This window comes from Abramis brama (assembly GCF_963993115.1).
Source record: "Abramis brama genome assembly, chromosome: 13".
NCBI classification, from domain to species: Eukaryota; Metazoa; Chordata; class Actinopteri; order Cypriniformes; family Leuciscidae; genus Abramis; species Abramis brama.
This window is the reverse complement of record NC_139975.1, coordinates 35,339,099-35,356,535: the sequence shown is the minus strand read 5'-3', so window position 1 is coordinate 35,356,535 and position 17,437 is coordinate 35,339,099. Positions and strand designations below refer to the sequence as shown.

The following is a 17,437-nucleotide window of genomic DNA, read 5'->3' as shown; positions in this document are numbered from 1 at the left end:
TCACACTTGTCATCCAACAAGCTTTTCAAACCTTTTCAGTCTGGGTTTAGAAAGGGACAGTGCAGAGACGGCCTTGGTTCGTGTTATGAATGACCTGCTTGTCTCAGCTGACTCTGGAGGCTCTACCATCTTAGTCTTGTTAGATCTCAGTGCAGCTTTTGACACAGTGTGCCATTCTGTCCTGCTAAATAGACTGGAGAGCTGGCTTGGTATCACTGGTGCTGTGCTTAACTGGTTCAAATCTTACCTCACTGATCGTTTCCAGTTTGTTGTCTTGGGAAACAACAAATCTGAAATTGGATAAGTCCGCCATGGTGTTCCTCGGGGATCTGTCCTGGGTCCCATATTGTTTAGTGTTTATATGCTTTCTTTGGGGAAAAAGTATAGGAAATATGGTTTGGGGTATCACTTTTATGCTGATGATACTCAAATTTACATCAGTTCAAATCTGATCCTACTGTCACCTCTAAAACTCCCTCGGAGTGTGTGCAGGAAATAAAAACGTGGATGCACCATCATTTTTTAAAATTGAATTCTTCCAAGACAGATATTCTACTCATTTGATTATGGATGATAGTGTTTTGTTTCCATCTTCTTATGCTCGTAACCTTGGTGTGATCTTTGACGCTCACCTAACACTAGACTCACATATTAAGAGTATTACAAAATCTGCATTCCATCATCTCAGAAACATTGCAAGAATTAGGCCCTATCTTACTCTGCCTGAAGCTGAAAGGCTTATTCATGCATTGGTTACTTTCAGGATTGATTACTGTAATGCACTCTTTGGTTTACCTGCTAAATCTATAAAACGGCTGAAGTACATCCAGAATTCAGCAGCACGTGTGCTTACACACACTTCACCACGTCAGCACATTACAGGCATGCTTTATAGCTTGCATTGGCTTTCTGTTCAGTCGTGTATTGCTTTTAAAACTCTCACACTAACATACAAAGCTAAGCCCCTTCTTATACAGTGCTATGCATAAGTTTAGACACCCATGCTAAAGTTGACTAAAAAGAAGAATAAAAAAATCATCTTTTGGAAATTGAACTTAATGCCTTAATTAAAAAATAAAAAAAAAATAGGAAAAATCCAACCTTTAAGGACACCAATTTTATTTGTGAATGAATAATGTATCGTAAATAAATAAATGTTCTTCCTTAAAATACAGGGTGCATAAGTCTGGACACCCCTATGTTAAATTCCCATAGAGGCAGGCAGATTTTTATTTTTAAAGGCCAGTTACTTCATGGATCCAGGATACTATGCATCCTGATAAAGTATAAAATATTTATTTACAATACATTATTCATTCACAAAGAAAATTGGTGTCCTTAAAGGTTGGATTTTTCCATTTTTTTTAATTAAGGCATTAAGTTCAATTTCCAAAAGATGATTTTTTAGTCCTCTTTTTAGTCAACTTTAGCATGGGTGTCTAAACTTATGCATAGCACTGTATCTGTGACTTAGTCACGCGCCTTCCCGTTCCCTTCAGTCTACTGATTCACTTGCTCTTCAGCAGCCTCCCTGCAGATTAAACTCTATGGGGGAGAGAGCTTTTTCACAATACAACTCTTTCTCTGTTGCTGAACACAGGTTATGAAATGCACTTCCTCTTATTGTTAGAGATCCTCCCACATTAGCCAGTTTCAAGAAGTTGTTAAAAACTCATCTTTATAAAATTGCTTATATAGACTTGATAGTCATGATTAGTATTTTACTGTGTTGTACTGTAATGATTATTTTTGTATTACTCTTGTACTTCTGTATTTTATTTGCTTTCACTGTCTGTAGCGCTTTGGGTTTTAGAAAAGCGCATCATAAATAAAATGCATTATTATTATTATTATTATTATTATCATCATCATATCTACTTGTATTGTGTTGTCATACTTGATTTTGTTATTATAAAAATGTTCCCCTTTGTCTCAGGCAATGTTTGCTGTGTTGTAATGTTTTGAACTTTATGTGTTGAAACATATTATTTAAAAAAAGAAATATTTTGAGCATTGCATTGTGAATTTTATTTACTCTATAAGGTATTTCTATATTGTTAGTAAATTAATCAAGTTTTATTCTTTAAACTTTTAAGAATTTGCTTGAAGATTGGGACATAATGTTCCTAGAACAAAAAGTCCCAAATTGTATAAAAAAAACCTGTAAAACCTGTGATTATATGGACTCAAAACTGCTCATGAGACTTCATGGTGGCTGTTTTAAGTATCTCAGTATCTTTTTATCAGTATCTCAAAATCTCAGTATCAGTATATTTTTCTAGGGAGTTGCATTTGCTGGTTGTCTATAGTAAAACCAGATCCAAAGCATGCACATCTACAGCAAAACAATTTTTTGCACAAATTTGGTGCTCAACAAGGTAAATAATAAAAAGCAGAAAAAAACGGCTATAGACTGGTTGTATAGTGTCACGCCTGGTGGATTTCTAACTGTTTCTGGTGAAACTTTACTGAAGCCCAGCACACACAAATTGCAAACATTGTGAAATATATGTCAAAGCTGTGGGTCTGGCCCCTGAGGGGGACCAACTCGTAAATGCTGGTCTCTCAAGTGAGGTTGTTGAGACCATCCTAAACTCTAGAGCCCCCTCCACGAGGAAACTCTATGCATTAAAAGGGAATGTATTCAACTTATGGTGCAGAGAACATCAGTTGGACCCAGTTAACTGCCCAGTGGCTTCAGTGCTGGAGTTCCTCCAGAGTCGCTTCTCTGATGGGCTCTCCCCATCCAGACTTAAGGTCTATGTGGCGGCTGTAGCTGCCTTCCACACGCCTCTAAGGGTGGGCACCTTGGGGAGACACTCACTTATATTACGTTTCCTTCGTGGAGCTAGAAGGATGAGGTCTGTCGTCCAGTCCAGGATCCCCACGTGGGACCTGGCAGTGGTTCTTGAAGGGTTATCCTTGGCATCCTTCAAACCTTTGGATGAGGTGTCTGAGAAATTTTAATGTTTAAAAAGTAGCTTTTCTGCTGGCTATTACGTCCCTAAAAAGAGTCAGGGACCTGCAGGCGCTATCCGTTGCACCCTCTTGCCTCGAGTTCGCTCCTGGCAGAGTGAGAGCTATTCTCCGTCCTTGACCCCGCTTTGTGCCTAAAGTGCCAATACATGTGGCATGGTCTATAATTCTACAGGTATTTCATCCTCCACCACGTGTGTCGGATGATCAAGCTAGATTACATCTGTTATGCCCGGTCAGAGCTCTGGAGGCCTACGTGCACAGGTCTTTGGGCTGGAGGAAGTCGGACCAGCTGCTCGTGTGTTTTGGGTCACCTAAGAAGGGTTCCCCTGCTTCCAAGCAAACTATCAGCAGGTGGATAGTAGAGGCTATTTCCTCAGCTTACGAGGCGTGCAACTTGCCTTCGCCTCTTCCCTGAGAAGGGAACGAGACGCTGCATCCCTCGGCCACACTTCCTGCGCTCCTGAGAATGACTTGCTTCGACCAATCAGAAGCTGATGCTGTTGTGATCCGGCGTCCCTTTGTAGCTTCTGCATCACCTTCACATGCAATGTCACGAGTGACGTAATGACGCAACACCAATCGAGATTGGACTAGTTCCATAAAGGCTTCAGACGCGCCACGCTGAAGGCGTTCCCCAATGTGTCGATTCTCGACGCAGCGTCTCGTTCCCTGTTACAGTCTGTAATGTATTGTCATTATGGTAATGTTTCTTTAAGGGGTGCCTCAGCCTCCGTATTTGTTGTTATGACTCCTACTTTGTATGTGCACGTCAGTTCTCAGTAAAAAGAACAGTGAGCATCGGTACTAGGGCTGGGTAAAAAATATTGATTTCTCGATTTTAATCGATTCTCATTTTTACGAACCGATATCGATTCTTAAATCCCAAAAATCGATTAGTCATCCTGTTTTCAGTTGATGAATGAATGTAACACGCATGTAGCGCGGGCGCATCCCATCCAGTAAATCGCAATAATCGTTGTGCTTTGTTACTACTGATATGAAACAAAGTCTCAGATTTCAAATTATGTCCATTTTCTTACGAAATTCAAAAACATAAACCGTTTTGGCGCTGTTGCGTGAGATCGCTCTGGCTCAGCTCAAGAGAAGCAGCAGCGCGGAGCGCACACAATCTTCTCTTCCACCTTAATAATACCAGTTACTGCGCGAAATAAACATGAATGAGCATCTGAAAGTATGTTAAAAGGTAGAGTACAACTTATTGAAGTCCGTATCATGTGACATGGAATCGCTCAATCAGTGTTTCAACCGTGGAAAGACGTCAGTAAATCAGCTTGTAAACAATGTCATGTAACGTCACATTTACCTCAGAAAAAACATATTCAGTGACCAAACTTGTTAGTCAGCTAGAAAAATTAACCCGAGAGTGGAGCATTTTGCTAAATATATGCACCATATTAGGCTACATGTTCATTATAATTTTTAATGTTCTTCAATTTTGAATGCATGTTACTTTGAATAAATCTGGCAGGTTTTTATGACAGCCATCATTTAAATGTTTATATTTCATATAACTTTATTATTATAAAAATAAATAAAAGTGTTTGTATACAAATCAGTTAATTTTTACCTTCAATATTATAGTTGGCTAATGAAGCCTAGTAGGCTACAACTGACTCCCATAGTTTACAGCATTAGTTAAAAGATTTGTTTTCCTTGAGAAAATTTGCCATGTATTGTACCTGATATCCAAAATAATCAATATTGAATCGAATCGAAATCAGAATCGAAATCGAATCGAATCGAATTGTGAAATTTGTGTCAATACCCAGCCCTACTCGGTACTGAAGCTCTGTGTCAGTCACATTATTTTACACAGTCGTAACCCGAGACGTTTTTCTCAGTTGCTTTGGCACATTTTTCTTCTTATTCTCTGAACTGTAAGTTTGATTGTCTCAACTGTTTGCTGGAACATCAGAACTCTATTGCGTGTCTGCAAAACGCACAGTAGTAACTTACCCAAAACTTTCATTACAGGTTACAGCACTGCAGTGTGTGAGGCCACGTAAGGGCCATAAAATAGTACTAATAGGCTGGAAATAAAACGAAACTGCAAAAGAACCTGCGATCATCCTCTTCAGTCTCCTATTCCTGTCTACCATCATCGTCCGTTCTCCGCTGTGGTTTCATCTCTACGTAGGGATGGGGAAATGAAGCCTTGTGAATCACTGAGGCTTTCCCCTGACTGTTCCGGGAAAAGATTTAAGCTTTGAGAGTGTCGAGAACAGCGCCATCTGGTGCTTATTTAAAATAAAGCAGCCAGAAGCCTGTGTTAGAAGCTCTGGCAGATGAAGCAACCACAACACACTCCATAGTTTAAAATTGTATGTTTACAAATAAAAGCCTTACATGTTTGTGTTTGATTTGTTCATTAATTTAATTCATTTTCTCTCCTCACAAACCCATCAACCAGACTGAGCCAACAATGACTGGCTAAATAAGACTTCTGACACCCAAAGTGAAACGCGCACGTGACTGGACAGAAAGTCAGGCTTTATTTGTCGTCGATCACATGACTCTAGTAAACCAATACACACCCTGATACGGGGCTTCACTAGAAATTGTGTTGCATGTGCGATACGCACATCAAAGCTTCAGTGTCATATGTAACATCAGTATCTCTACCTGCAAAGACATTCATATTACTCATTCAACTCAGTTCATTTATCATCTCAGTACTGCATTACCTACTTACCTTAACATCTGCTGGTTCCGTGCTTCTGTTCTCAATAAATCGTTGATCTTACTCCCCTCCCTGAGTCTTCACTAAACCTGACAATCATGTTGTTTATATATAATTTGTAATGCTTATTGTTAAAAATACATATAGCATAATGTTTTTATTTTATTTCTATGAATGCTGTGTGTGTTACCATCCATGATTCACACTGATAATACTGTGGCAGTTTGTTTAATTTTTACATTATTTATTCTATGGTAACAACCAAGTCATCAGTGTGTAAACAATTTCCATAAAATGAAGTGCTGACATTGAAGTTAAACGGAGCTATAAGGTCCAGTGTGTCTTTCCCGCACATCATTATGATGGTGAGACTCAAACACTTACAGCTTTGAGAAGAGCTCTGCTTTTAAAACACTGTTTTACAGTAAAAACGTCTCGGTTACGTATGTAACCCTCGTTCCCTGAGTAGGGAACGGAGACGTTACTTCGGATGACGACGGATGGGGTTTCGCTTAGAAAGCCTGTCATCTTCGAGTATATAAAATGAGCCAATGGCAATGAAATGCCATGGGTCTGCGGAATTTGCATAGCGGAACTCCGCCCCACCCAGGGGGTATATAAGGAAGTACGCTGGCAACATACAGATATGTCTTCGCTGAGGAGCCGAGACTGAACTCAGGCGTTTCCCAGCGGTACAGCGGAAGTGGCAGGGAGACGTAATCCCTACTCAGGGAACGAGGGTTACATACGTAACCGAGACGTTCCCTTTCGTAGTCACTCCGAGTTACGTCGGATGACGACGAATGGGGTTCCCAGTGTAATCACGCCACCTCTCGACTGTCTTCCAGTGCCCTGCGTAAGTCTGAGCTCCCTGTCGTGAGACTGGCATGGACGAAGGACTCCTACTTAACACAGGAATACCAAGGTACACTGTATATCTCAGTGGAAATATGCAATCATGCCCAGCCCGAAGGAGGGGACTTGGAATACACATATGACCCCGGGGGGCTGCATATGGAGAGTCACTGGGGTGTCCAGCCGCAGGTGGAATATTTCAACCCCAGGGGTGGCAAGGTGGCTTGCCGAGGGAAAGACACATGCTCAAGGAGGCTTACAGTGGAATACACATGTGGGGGTCGCCCAGAGGGGGAACCATGCACATGGAGGCACCTAGCCAAGCGCGAAAGCTGCCGGGGGCATAACTCTGGCGTTGACGTCAACAGTGCTGGAGGAGACTCAGGGCTTATGAGGCTCACCTGAGGAATATCACACATATCCCATCCTAGGAGAGGAATGGCGAGCAAGCGAAAACACCTGAGCAGAATCTAGTACCGGCTGGTTGAAGCGAGTACATGAGAAGAAACTGGCTCCACTCGGAGATTGTAGAATCTCGCGAATGTGTTAGGTGTCGCCCAGCCTGCAGCTCTACAGATGTCTGTTAGCGAGGCGCCATGCACTAGAGCCCAAGAGGATGCCACACTCCGGGTGGAGTGGGCCGTCACACCAAGGGGGCATGGTCGACCTTCCTGCTGGTAAGCCAAAGCAATGGCGTCCACTATCCAGTGAGACAACCTTTGCTTGCAGAGAGCCTTTCCCTTCAGCTTCCCACCATGACAGACAAGAGCTGGTCTGAGGTCCTGAAACACTGCATTCTGTCTACGTAAGGACGGAGGGCGCGTACTGGACAGAGCAGTGCCAAGGCTGGGTCTGCCTCCTCCAAAGGCAGCGCTTGCAGGTTCACCACCTGGTCCTGGAAGGGAGTGGTGGGAACCTTGGGCACATATCCAGGCCGGGGTCTCAGGATCACGTGAGAGTTAGCCGGCCCGAATTCCAGGCACACTTCGTCAACCGAGAATGCCTGCAGGTCCCCTACCCTCTTGATGGAGGCCAATGCAACCAGGAGCGCTGTCTTCATTGACAGGAACTTAAGCTCCACTGATTGCAGAGGCTCAAAGGGAGCACTCTGCAGGGCAGTTAAAACCACTGAGAGGTCCCAAGAGGGAACGAGAGGAGGGCGAGAAGGATTTAGTCTCCTCGCTCCTCTCAGGAACCTGATGATCAGGTCGTGCTTTCCCAGAGACTTACCATCAACTGCGTCGTGATGTGCGGCAATGGCGGCAACATACACTTTCAGGGTGGAGGGAGACAGCCTTCGCTCCAACCCTTCTTGAAGGAAGGAAAGCACGACACTGATCGGGCATTTCGTGGGTTCTTGTTGTTTAGAAGAACACCAGGTGATGAAGAGGTTCCACTTCAACGCATAGGCATGTCTCGAGGACAATGCACTAGCGGAAGTGATGGTAGCCACCACTGCTGGTGGTAGGATACTCAAACCTGCCTCGTCCCGTCCAGGAGCCACACGTGGAGGTTCCAAAGATCGGGACGAGGGTGCCAAAGGGTGCCCCGTCCCTGAGAAAGCAGGTCCTTCCTCAGGGGGATAGGCCAGGGAGGTGCTGTCGCGAGGAGTACTAGTTCTGGGAATCAGGTGCGGTTGTGCCAATATGGGGCAACCAATATGACCTGCTCCTCGTCCTCCCTGATCTTGCGCAAAGTCTGCGCAAGAAGGCTCACTGGGGGAAACGCATACTTGTGGCCCCGCGGCCAGCTGTGCACCAGTGCATCCGTGCCGAGCGTGCCCTCTGTCAGGGAATAAAACAGGTCGCAGTGGGACGAGTCGTGGGAGGCGAACAGATCTATCTGTGCGTCCCCGAACTGATCCCAAATCAGCTGGACCGACTGGGGATGGAGTCTCCATTCTCCAGCGAGAGGCTGAAGCCGCGACAGCTCGTCGGCCACCTGGTTCAGGTCTCCCGGGATATAAATGGCTCGAAGCGACCTCAGATGCTTCTGACTCCATATGAGGAGGTGGCGAGCGAGTTGCGACATACAGCGGGAGCGTAGACCACCTTGACGGTTGATGTACGCTACTGTGGCGGTATTGTCTGATCGGACTAGTACGTGCTGGCCCCTGAGCAACGCACGGAAGCGGTGCAGGGCGAGACGTACAGCCAGCAACTCGAGGCAATTGACATGCCAAAGGCGCTGGGGTCCTGTCCAGGAGCCCGCGGCAGCATGTCCATTGCACATGGCACCCCAGCCCATGGTGGAGGCATCTGTTGATACAACAACATGCCTGGAAGCTCGTTCTAAGGGCACTCCGGCCCGTATAAAACTGAGGTTCAACCACGGGGTGAAGGTCTGACGACAGGTCGGAGTCACTGGGACTCGGAGCGTGCTGTGTTGCCATGCCCACCACGGGACTCGGTCGCGAAGCCAAAGCTGAAGCGGTCTCTTACGTAGTCACTCCGAGTTACGTCGGATGACGACGAATGGGGTTTCGCTTAGAAAGCCTGTCATCTTCGAGTATATAAAACGAGCCAATGGCAATGAAATGCCATGGGGCTGCGGAATTTGCATAGCGTAACTCCGAACACAGGGACCTAGTGCTCCGGCACCTAGCTCATTTGGGCCTTCGGGTCAACTGGGAGAAGAGCTAACTCTGCCCCGTGCAGAGGATCTCTTTTCTCGGTATGGAAATCGACTTGGTCGCCATGTGCGCGCAGCTTACGAGCGAGCACGCGCAGTCTCTGCTGACTTGCCTTCGCCAATTCGAGGGCAAGAGTGCGGTTCCACTGAAACTATTTCAGAGGCTCCTGGGGCATATGGCATCCGCAGCCGCAGTCACGCCGCTCGGATTGCTTCATATGAGGGAACTTACTTTTCCCTGTTTAACTGTTTTCAACATTGATAATGTTTCTTGAGCATCAGATCATCATATTAGAGTGATTTCTGAAGGATCATGTGACACTGAAGACTGGAGTAATGATGCTGAAAATTCAGCTTTGAATCACAGAAATAAATTACTTTTTACTAGCCTGGTTAAAACCAGACCATTCTCAGTAGTAACTGAGTTAGGGTCTGGCAAAGCTCCTTTAATAACTCATTTCCAAAGAGGCGTCACCAACGGACGTCGCTCAAATGCCTCTGGGCGCAATTGGATAGACCTAAAACTCCTAAAATCAATCAGAGCGATCGTCATGTGTAAAGCCATATGCTACGTCCCAATTCGCCTGTTACACTACGCCATAAAAGTATTTACTCTTTTTGTGAAGAAAATGTATTTGTTTTTGAATGTGTAGCAAAAAAGTAGGCAACTTTGGGACATGCTACTTCGTCATCTTTATCGGACTTTATCTGTCGCGTGCATCCCGTCATGTAAACTGCCCTGTCAATCATCTTGTCACAGTTAAAATCCTCTATTAAATCTCATTTAATTTCCTACCGTTTCGGAGAGAAATGTAGCCTAGTAGCACGTTCATCTGCCAGTGGGTCTTTCATGGAGACTGTCCTCATGTGTTTGCAATTTGAATATAATAATGCATTTAAAAGTTGATGCACTTCATCAATGGACGTCGCAATGGGGTGCAATTGTATAGGCTAGACCTAAAACCAATCAGAGCGATCGTCATGTGTAAAGCCCGCCTCAACGTTTCTGATTGGTGCCGCGATTTCTCGGCATGGGGAAATGGCCTTGAATGAGCTCTTTGCCAGACTTACTTGCAGAGCAAATCTAAATTTGCCGGAAGTTGTCTGGGTTTTCCCAGGCTAACTTTTTACCATATTCACATAAACAGTTAAAATAAATTTTGTTTTGGAACACACACGCACACGTAGTTCATTTAAGTAAGCAGTAGTTCTTTATCTCAGATTCTCTAAACTGTTAAACATCGCTCTGTATTTTGCCAACTAAATACAATAAGGAAAAACGTTATGGTTTTGTGGGTCCATTTTAAAGTGATAGTCATCAAAGAGTAAAAAACTGTATTAGCCTAAACTGGTGTAAAGACCAGCCATTGGGCGAAGGTATAATGCGTGTATGTCTGTTCAGTGCTCCAGTGAAGTTCACTTTATTTATTAGAATTTAGTTTCAATATTACTTTAGCTCTACGCTTAATCTGACTCCAATCTCAAATGATAATCAAATTTAGATTGTGTTTCTTATTAGAAAATAATCATCAATTTTGATTATGACTTCATTTAGATCTTTAATTATTCTGAATATCCCATATTTTCAATTATTTATTCATTAGGCCCTGGGGCCGGTTTCACAAAGATAGACTTTGACTATGGCTTAGATATAGTAGATATGTAGCACACTTGAAGGAATTAACAAGCGTGTGTTTTGGTTGGGTTCTTTTATTCAGCCAGCGTCATTCGCAACAGCTCCGTACCACACAGTACAACATAACTCAATACTGATAGTCTCGTTAAAACCTCGCGTGAACTAACTTTTCTTTTCTAGGCTTTTCTCCGGGGGTTTTTCTTTGGCTTACTGCCACCAACTGGACACCCCTCACATAGCTGTATACTACAAATTGACATGCATGTACTGAATACTTAAATAACCATTATTAATAAAATAACTGAAATGACAAAAAACTATTACATGGGGGGCGGGGGTCTAGCTTTTAACTCACAATTATCTTATAACAATTATACTATTCTATCAATGTATATTCTAGATTTCCCCACAGATAGTCAGACTTCAGATAGACAGATCTAAATCAGACCGTTGCACAAAGCACTTAAGACTCTGACTATCTTAAGTAGGACTACACTGCAATGCATTCTGGGTAAAATAAGACACTTTTCAAAACAAAAAACATGGCGGATCAAGTAAACGCATTCAAGCGCTCAGTGCAGTTTACCCAAGTGGAAAATATGTGTTTGTTGGAGGAGTATAAATGACGGAGTATGTTTTTGTTTCCACTGTTCGATCGCGCCCGTGCCTCTCTCTCTCTGACACACACACACACACACATTCCAGCATTGCAATCTTGACATCACAGCCTGTTATTATGCAGCGTTCACACCAAACGCGAATAGAGTGTCAAATTCGCGTCTATCGAGTCTAGTTCGACGCTTCAACATTTTGAATCCATTCGCGCGTCCAAAGCGAATAAGACGCGCGTATAAAGCGAGCGTTTGAAGCAAAATAGACGGGCATTCAGAGCTATGACTCCACTATGACTCTACTACCCCCTGTTTGAGCAGTCACGGTGTATTGCATTTCACGCATCGCCCGTGACGCTTGCGTATGAAAGGGAGCGCGTCGATCGTTGCTCGCGTTGACGTAACGGCCCTAACAGTTACAAGGACATTTTACTTGGGAATGTAGTAACAAGAAGAAATGTTTAAATTATGAGCCATTTTCCCTTTTCTTTTGGCAGTTTGTAATGTAACTGATTGTTACTGCTGGTTGCCAAGGTAACAGAGTCTTAGACCTAAGTTAGCCTGGGGGTTAGGTGTCTAATTTTTTTGGTCTAAATTAAGTCAGTCTTTATTTTTGTGAAACAGTCTAACTTGCATTAGACTAGTCTATGAGCAAATTTTAGACTTGTCTAACACTATAGACCGGTCTAAAATAGCTTTGTGAAACCGGCCCCCGGTATTGCTTTGAGACGTCATGTCGCGAATGTGCACTCACAATCACAAACTTAGACAGTTCTGAAATAGTCAGAGGATGCAGTGCAAACTATTTTACCCTATGCGGCCGCTTTCTGCTGACTCATAACAAAAGGTGTACTTTTTTAATAGTCGCAAAATGCAGCGTGCTAAGTCAGTGATAGTCAGAAATCGGAAGGTCTCCTTAATGATGTGCCCCATGCTCCATTCATTAGTGCCTTCGGTTTGATCTATCCTGGAAGAGATTTGCGGGAACACCAGACTACACATCGATCTTCTAGGAATAATAATTTCAGAATAATGCAGAATAATACAAATATCACATTTTATTTGTCAGGTAAAAATGTATCATGCCAATTACACAAGTAAATTATAAAAGCCAATTCAGAAATAATAAATACACAACATCAAATACTCAAAGATGACTCTAAGCGTAAGCAATGCATTCCTGACAGAGACACGCAGTGGTGTGTGAGTGTGTTCCAAGTGTAAGACTCGGGAGAACATGACACAGCACTGTGTGGGGGTTTTCCTGGTTACAGGTTCCCACAGACTGCTGTCACCTACCCTTAAATACCCAGACCAGAACAAAAGCTTGTACAAATATTTTTTAGAGTTGTTTTGGGTCAATTCATGCACCCCAGGGGGTGACACCTGGTTTCAGGGGAGAGGAGAGAATCAACAGATATCTTGAAGAGACATCACTCAAAGAGGAGAACAGAAGTTTTCAATCTTTCTCATAATACCAATGACTGCAATGAAATTAAGACCATTTTACCAATCGCACTGAGACATTTAAAATGATACCAAACATGAAAAGGAAAAACAACAGATACATCATATGTGATATATAGACATTCTCAGTGAACTTTTAGTGACTTGAATCAGGAGGAAAGGAAGGGAGGAGGGAGAGGGAGATGCAGAGATAAGGAAGGAGAAAAGTTTGGACAAGACAATGTCCTGTGCTCTTTCTCTGCGATCTTCTGTCCAGGGTGCGTTTTATTGCTTTATTGCAGGGTGAGTTTTATCTCAGCTTTTGTCTTAGCAGGAAAATCAATTCTTACACTGGCATATGTTATTCACTCATTGTCTGCTCTGTTGTGTCCTTATTTATCTGTAATAAATCAGTTTTTTCACAGGAACTAAATATTACAACATCCCAAAGTAAAACTCCCTTTGATGTGATTACATGGAATTACAATGACGACTGATGTCACGTGATTTTGGCAGCATAAATAGTGGACCAGAATCAATCTGTGAGACAAACTGCCTGATAATACAGTTTATTTCATCCGGGCTTTGATCCCCAGCACAATGACTACAGCAATGCCAGAACATGGAGAATGGAGCACAGAGGAGCTCGTCACTGAAGACGTGAAGAAGTTCTGCTTTGAGGTTGGAGACAGAAAATCACTCATGCAGTTTTTGTTAAAGGTGAACTAAGTAACTTTTTTACCTTAACTAAACAGCTTCGGAGTCATTGGGATGGTTATATTACTTATTTCGGGTTGAATGGTGGTAGTTTCCTACCCCCCTGGTGCCCGTGAGCGGATAATCCGCACTTGCAACTTGGAGCCAGCGGGCCAGCGGGCCAGCGGCTGCCGCATCAGGAAGTATCGCGTGATATCAGGTCTCGCGATGTAAACAATTGCTTTACGTCCAAAAGAAATCTGCTAAAATTCTGTCATTATTGCGCTCCCTCACGATGTTCGAACACGAATGAAGAAGACGTATTAAAGAATGTCCCATCTGCTTTGATGTCGTTGATCTACTAGCCTCTGGTGTCTGATCGCCACAGAGTTTTTACAACAGTGTTGTCAAATATCTATTCCGAAGCTGTGGGGGGAGCTCTAGAGAGAAACCTGCGAGCAAAAAGTGAGAAAACAGCGAAGAAATCACGAAACTACTGAGCCCTGCTTTAAAACACAGTCTAGTAAAATTATCTATTTTGGTGCTGTAAAATGTGTGGGGAAACTTATTTGTTGTCATTTTTAAAAGAACTGTTTTACTTTTCACTCAAAGTCACAATATTTTTTACATGATTTTTCTGGTATCCGAAGGATAGGCGTCACATAACTCCATAGAGACTAATTAAATCAATCTTTTTGAAATAATATAGATGAATATAAAATGTGATTTTTTATTTTATTCAGATGAAGCCAGAAATAGAGAAGGAGGTTGGAGCCAACTTAGATTTTTTCACTCCTTTAACCTGTAGGCGTCTGAGTCTGATGGGAGGAACACACACTCTGGTCAAGGTAAGTCGATGTTTTATTTTTTATGGATTTTGAGCTTATGATTTCATCACTGAAACTCCAAGGCACAATTTGTATGTTTCTATTATCATCACGCCAACTGTGGCAGTGTGTCCTAAACGGGTGCGAAGTGTCCAATCATTTTTCCGTCCTCTCTGAAAGTCAAAATGCATCAAGTCACTGTATAAAGTTTCACTGCATTTGGAGCCTATAAGAGAAAACTTGTCTCAACGTTGTAACATTGCTGGACAGTCAAATCTCTGTCACTGTAGCAGAGATGTGCTTGCTGTCATGGAAAATAAATGTGTTCAGGTTGCTATTAATGTGAACATAGATTACATGGAAGAGATCATATAAATTCATCTCTCTCTCTCTCTCTCTCTCTCTCTCTCTCTCAGGTGTACGTTGGAGCAGATAAGTGCGTTCATGCGATTTTATCTGTAATTATCATCCCTGAAATGCCAAAGAGTGTGTCTGGAGTCCAGTACCCTAAAACCGCCAGTGAACCTCTGATCCCTTTTGAATTTAAACACTAACAGCATGCAGAATATAGTCTGTCTGATCTAACAACAGACACACAATGAGCTGCCATACTGTACAGAGGAACTATTGAAAACTGTTTCATTCATCAATATTAAACTCAATATCCAAACCCTCCGGTGTCTGTGTCAGTTTATGAACAACACCAATTCACTTCACTTTACTAAAAAATATTGCTGAAATAACTGAACTGAACATAAATGTGTCTCTGTCCCAAATTGTCAAAAATAGTAAAAGAAAAAAACTGATTTTTAAAGGGTAACTAAACCCTAAAACAACTTTTTTTAGTTAAAGGTGCTGTATGTAACTTTTCTACTAAAATGAATCCTTTTTTATTGCCTGTGTGTGAAGGGGTTGTAATCTCACATTAAAATTATCCACTTTGCGGGTTTTGCTATTACCTCTGAAAGCAAGTATTCTTATTTTTATGTGAAGGTCCCGGGTCGGATTTACCGCCAGTGACGTCACCTGACTAGCCTACTGACTTTGCACTCAACAGCGACGACACTGCAACTTATGACATGGACTTATGACTTATGCAACTTATGACATGTCTGATAACACTAAGAAACGACCTGCGCCTAGCAAAACACCGACTCCAACACAAACTCCACATATTGATAAAAAACCACCAAAAAGTTTTTTCTGCTGAAGCTCGTAAGGCCAGACGTGAATCGGATGAACTTCGGGTAAAAAAACACGGCTCAACATCAGCAGGGCATTTGAATCATGGAGAAACCTTATCTACAAACCTAGAATGTACATTTCATGAAGAAAATGTGAAGTAGTGCTTGCAGTGGCAAAATTCGGCACGGTTGATAGGGTTCCATACCTATCATGGTACGAGCATGGAGCATTAGTTCAACGTCAAGCTGATAAAAGTAGCCTATTATTGTAACGTTGCAGTGGGAGTTTACCTGAGTTTCCAGCATGTTGTGGGATGCTTTCTCCTGTGTGTTGCGTCTCAGTCTGAAGGTACCCACAGTGCCGTTTATATACTGTCTATGCACAGTGCTCGCTCATAAATTCGAGCACGCGTAAGAGCACGCGCTTGTAAAATTATTGGTTGCAATCTGAAACATCACCGCTAGAGGTCGCTGAAAACTACATACAGCACCTTTAATGATCTATAAGACTGGGGCTTTATTAGTGCTGTTCATTGATTCAAGTACATTTTTTGACATTTGTGTTTAAAGTGTTTTAATTCTACAATATATGGTGTAAAAACGTCTGAGTGCTGCCCTCTTCAAGTTGAACGGTGGCTACTGCAGTTGAAGTTTCCTATTGGAAGTTGTGGTGCCGAGTGACGTAAGCAGGCACCAGCTCACCACGCCCTTGGCTCAGCCCCTGGTATAAAAACATCTTCTTGCAGCAGCATCCAATGTGATACCTTTTGGCCTGCTGTATATGAGGGCCCTGCAGTGGTGTCTCATTTCTAAAATGTGTTTTTAAACAACAAGTGTTGTTTTTACTGTGCTTTTATTACAAGTACCACTTTGGAACTAATTGTACTACTTTGAACCTGATATAAATCTGATTAACTGATTGAAGGTCAATAGCACGTCACGTGACAGACGTGTTTAATCACCCTAGTTTCACGAGTTCACACGTACATGAAATCAGATGTAGTATTTTAAGTGTATTTGGCATGCTGTCCGGGGGACGGCTCCGAGCTCAGAATATGGCCCGAACCCAGAGTACTCCCCCTTTTTACTGGGACAGGAACCAGCCGAGAATGAGGTGATGGGGTGGTGGAGGGATGCTGTGAAACTTGTCATGAGACAGAGGTGAGGAAAGGCTTTATTTATACCGCCTTCCTCTTGTGCTGATTGGTTGATTACCTGAACATGCTCCTCCCGAACTTTGTTACATAAAACTTTGTTTAGTAAAGTGTTTTGAATTAGAAAGCAATGAAACGGTATGAATCTGATTAATACCGACAAACAAAGTACATTATAACAAACATAATTGGGACAGTACATTTACGACTATTTGCCAACATCTGGCACACGTGAACTGATGCCAAATATCGCAATGTATTCAATAAGAGACTTCTTCAGCAGTTCTTCGACCGGTGTCTTGCTACGGGGATGAGTAAGTGCAGTGCCAAGATTGACGTTGTTTGGATGAGAAATGCTAAAGATATCGTTAAATATATCATTTTTAGAAGGTTGTGGTTTAAAAATAAACATTCTGACATAAACACTCAGTCAGCTACACTGTTTACTTCTGAATATTATAGTTTGGTTCCTTCTGAATATTATAGTTTTCTTTACCAAGAAACCAACAATTACTAAAAACACACACAAAAACTGATTTTGCACGGGCACTTTGCACTGCTCCCTGGCTCGACGGATGTGGATGTAATTCATATTCATTTGTGGATGTTAACTGAATCTGTAAGTCAGCTATGCTGTTTACTTCTGAATACTATATTTCATTCTGGTGTGCTTAATGTTATCGGTACTGTGTAATAGTAGCCTATGCTATTCACCAA

At 42.6% G+C, this 17,437-nt stretch overlaps 1 protein-coding gene across 1 annotated transcript; it reads left to right on the top strand.

Annotated features, from left to right (window-relative positions):
- The first annotated feature begins 13,042 nt into the window (after positions 1–13,042).
- Positions 13,043–15,049, top strand: LOC311094440 (uncharacterized protein). The gene is made up of 3 exons (XM_084132402.1): positions 13,043–13,540; positions 14,299–14,403; positions 14,799–15,049. The coding sequence occupies exons 1-3, from the start codon at positions 13,460–13,462 to the stop codon at positions 14,934–14,936; spliced, it is 324 nt and encodes a 107-aa protein (XP_083988528.1). The 5' UTR covers positions 13,043–13,459; the 3' UTR covers positions 14,937–15,049.
- The last annotated feature ends 2,388 nt before the right edge of the window (positions 15,050–17,437 follow it).

What these genes read in the sequence shown, in the direction of transcription:
- LOC311094440 (XM_084132402.1), top strand. Translation starts at nt 13,460, where the DNA reads ATGACTACAGCAATGCCAGAACATGGAGAATGGAGCACAGAGGAGCTC. An exon ending in TGAAGAAGTTCTGCTTTGAG is followed by an intron (nt 13,541 to 14,298) that starts GTTGGAGACAGA and finishes TATTTTATTCAG; the next exon opens with ATGAAGCCAGAAATAGAGAA. An exon ending in GAACACACACTCTGGTCAAG is followed by an intron (nt 14,404 to 14,798) that starts GTAAGTCGATGT and finishes TCTCTCTCTCAG; the next exon opens with GTGTACGTTGGAGCAGATAA.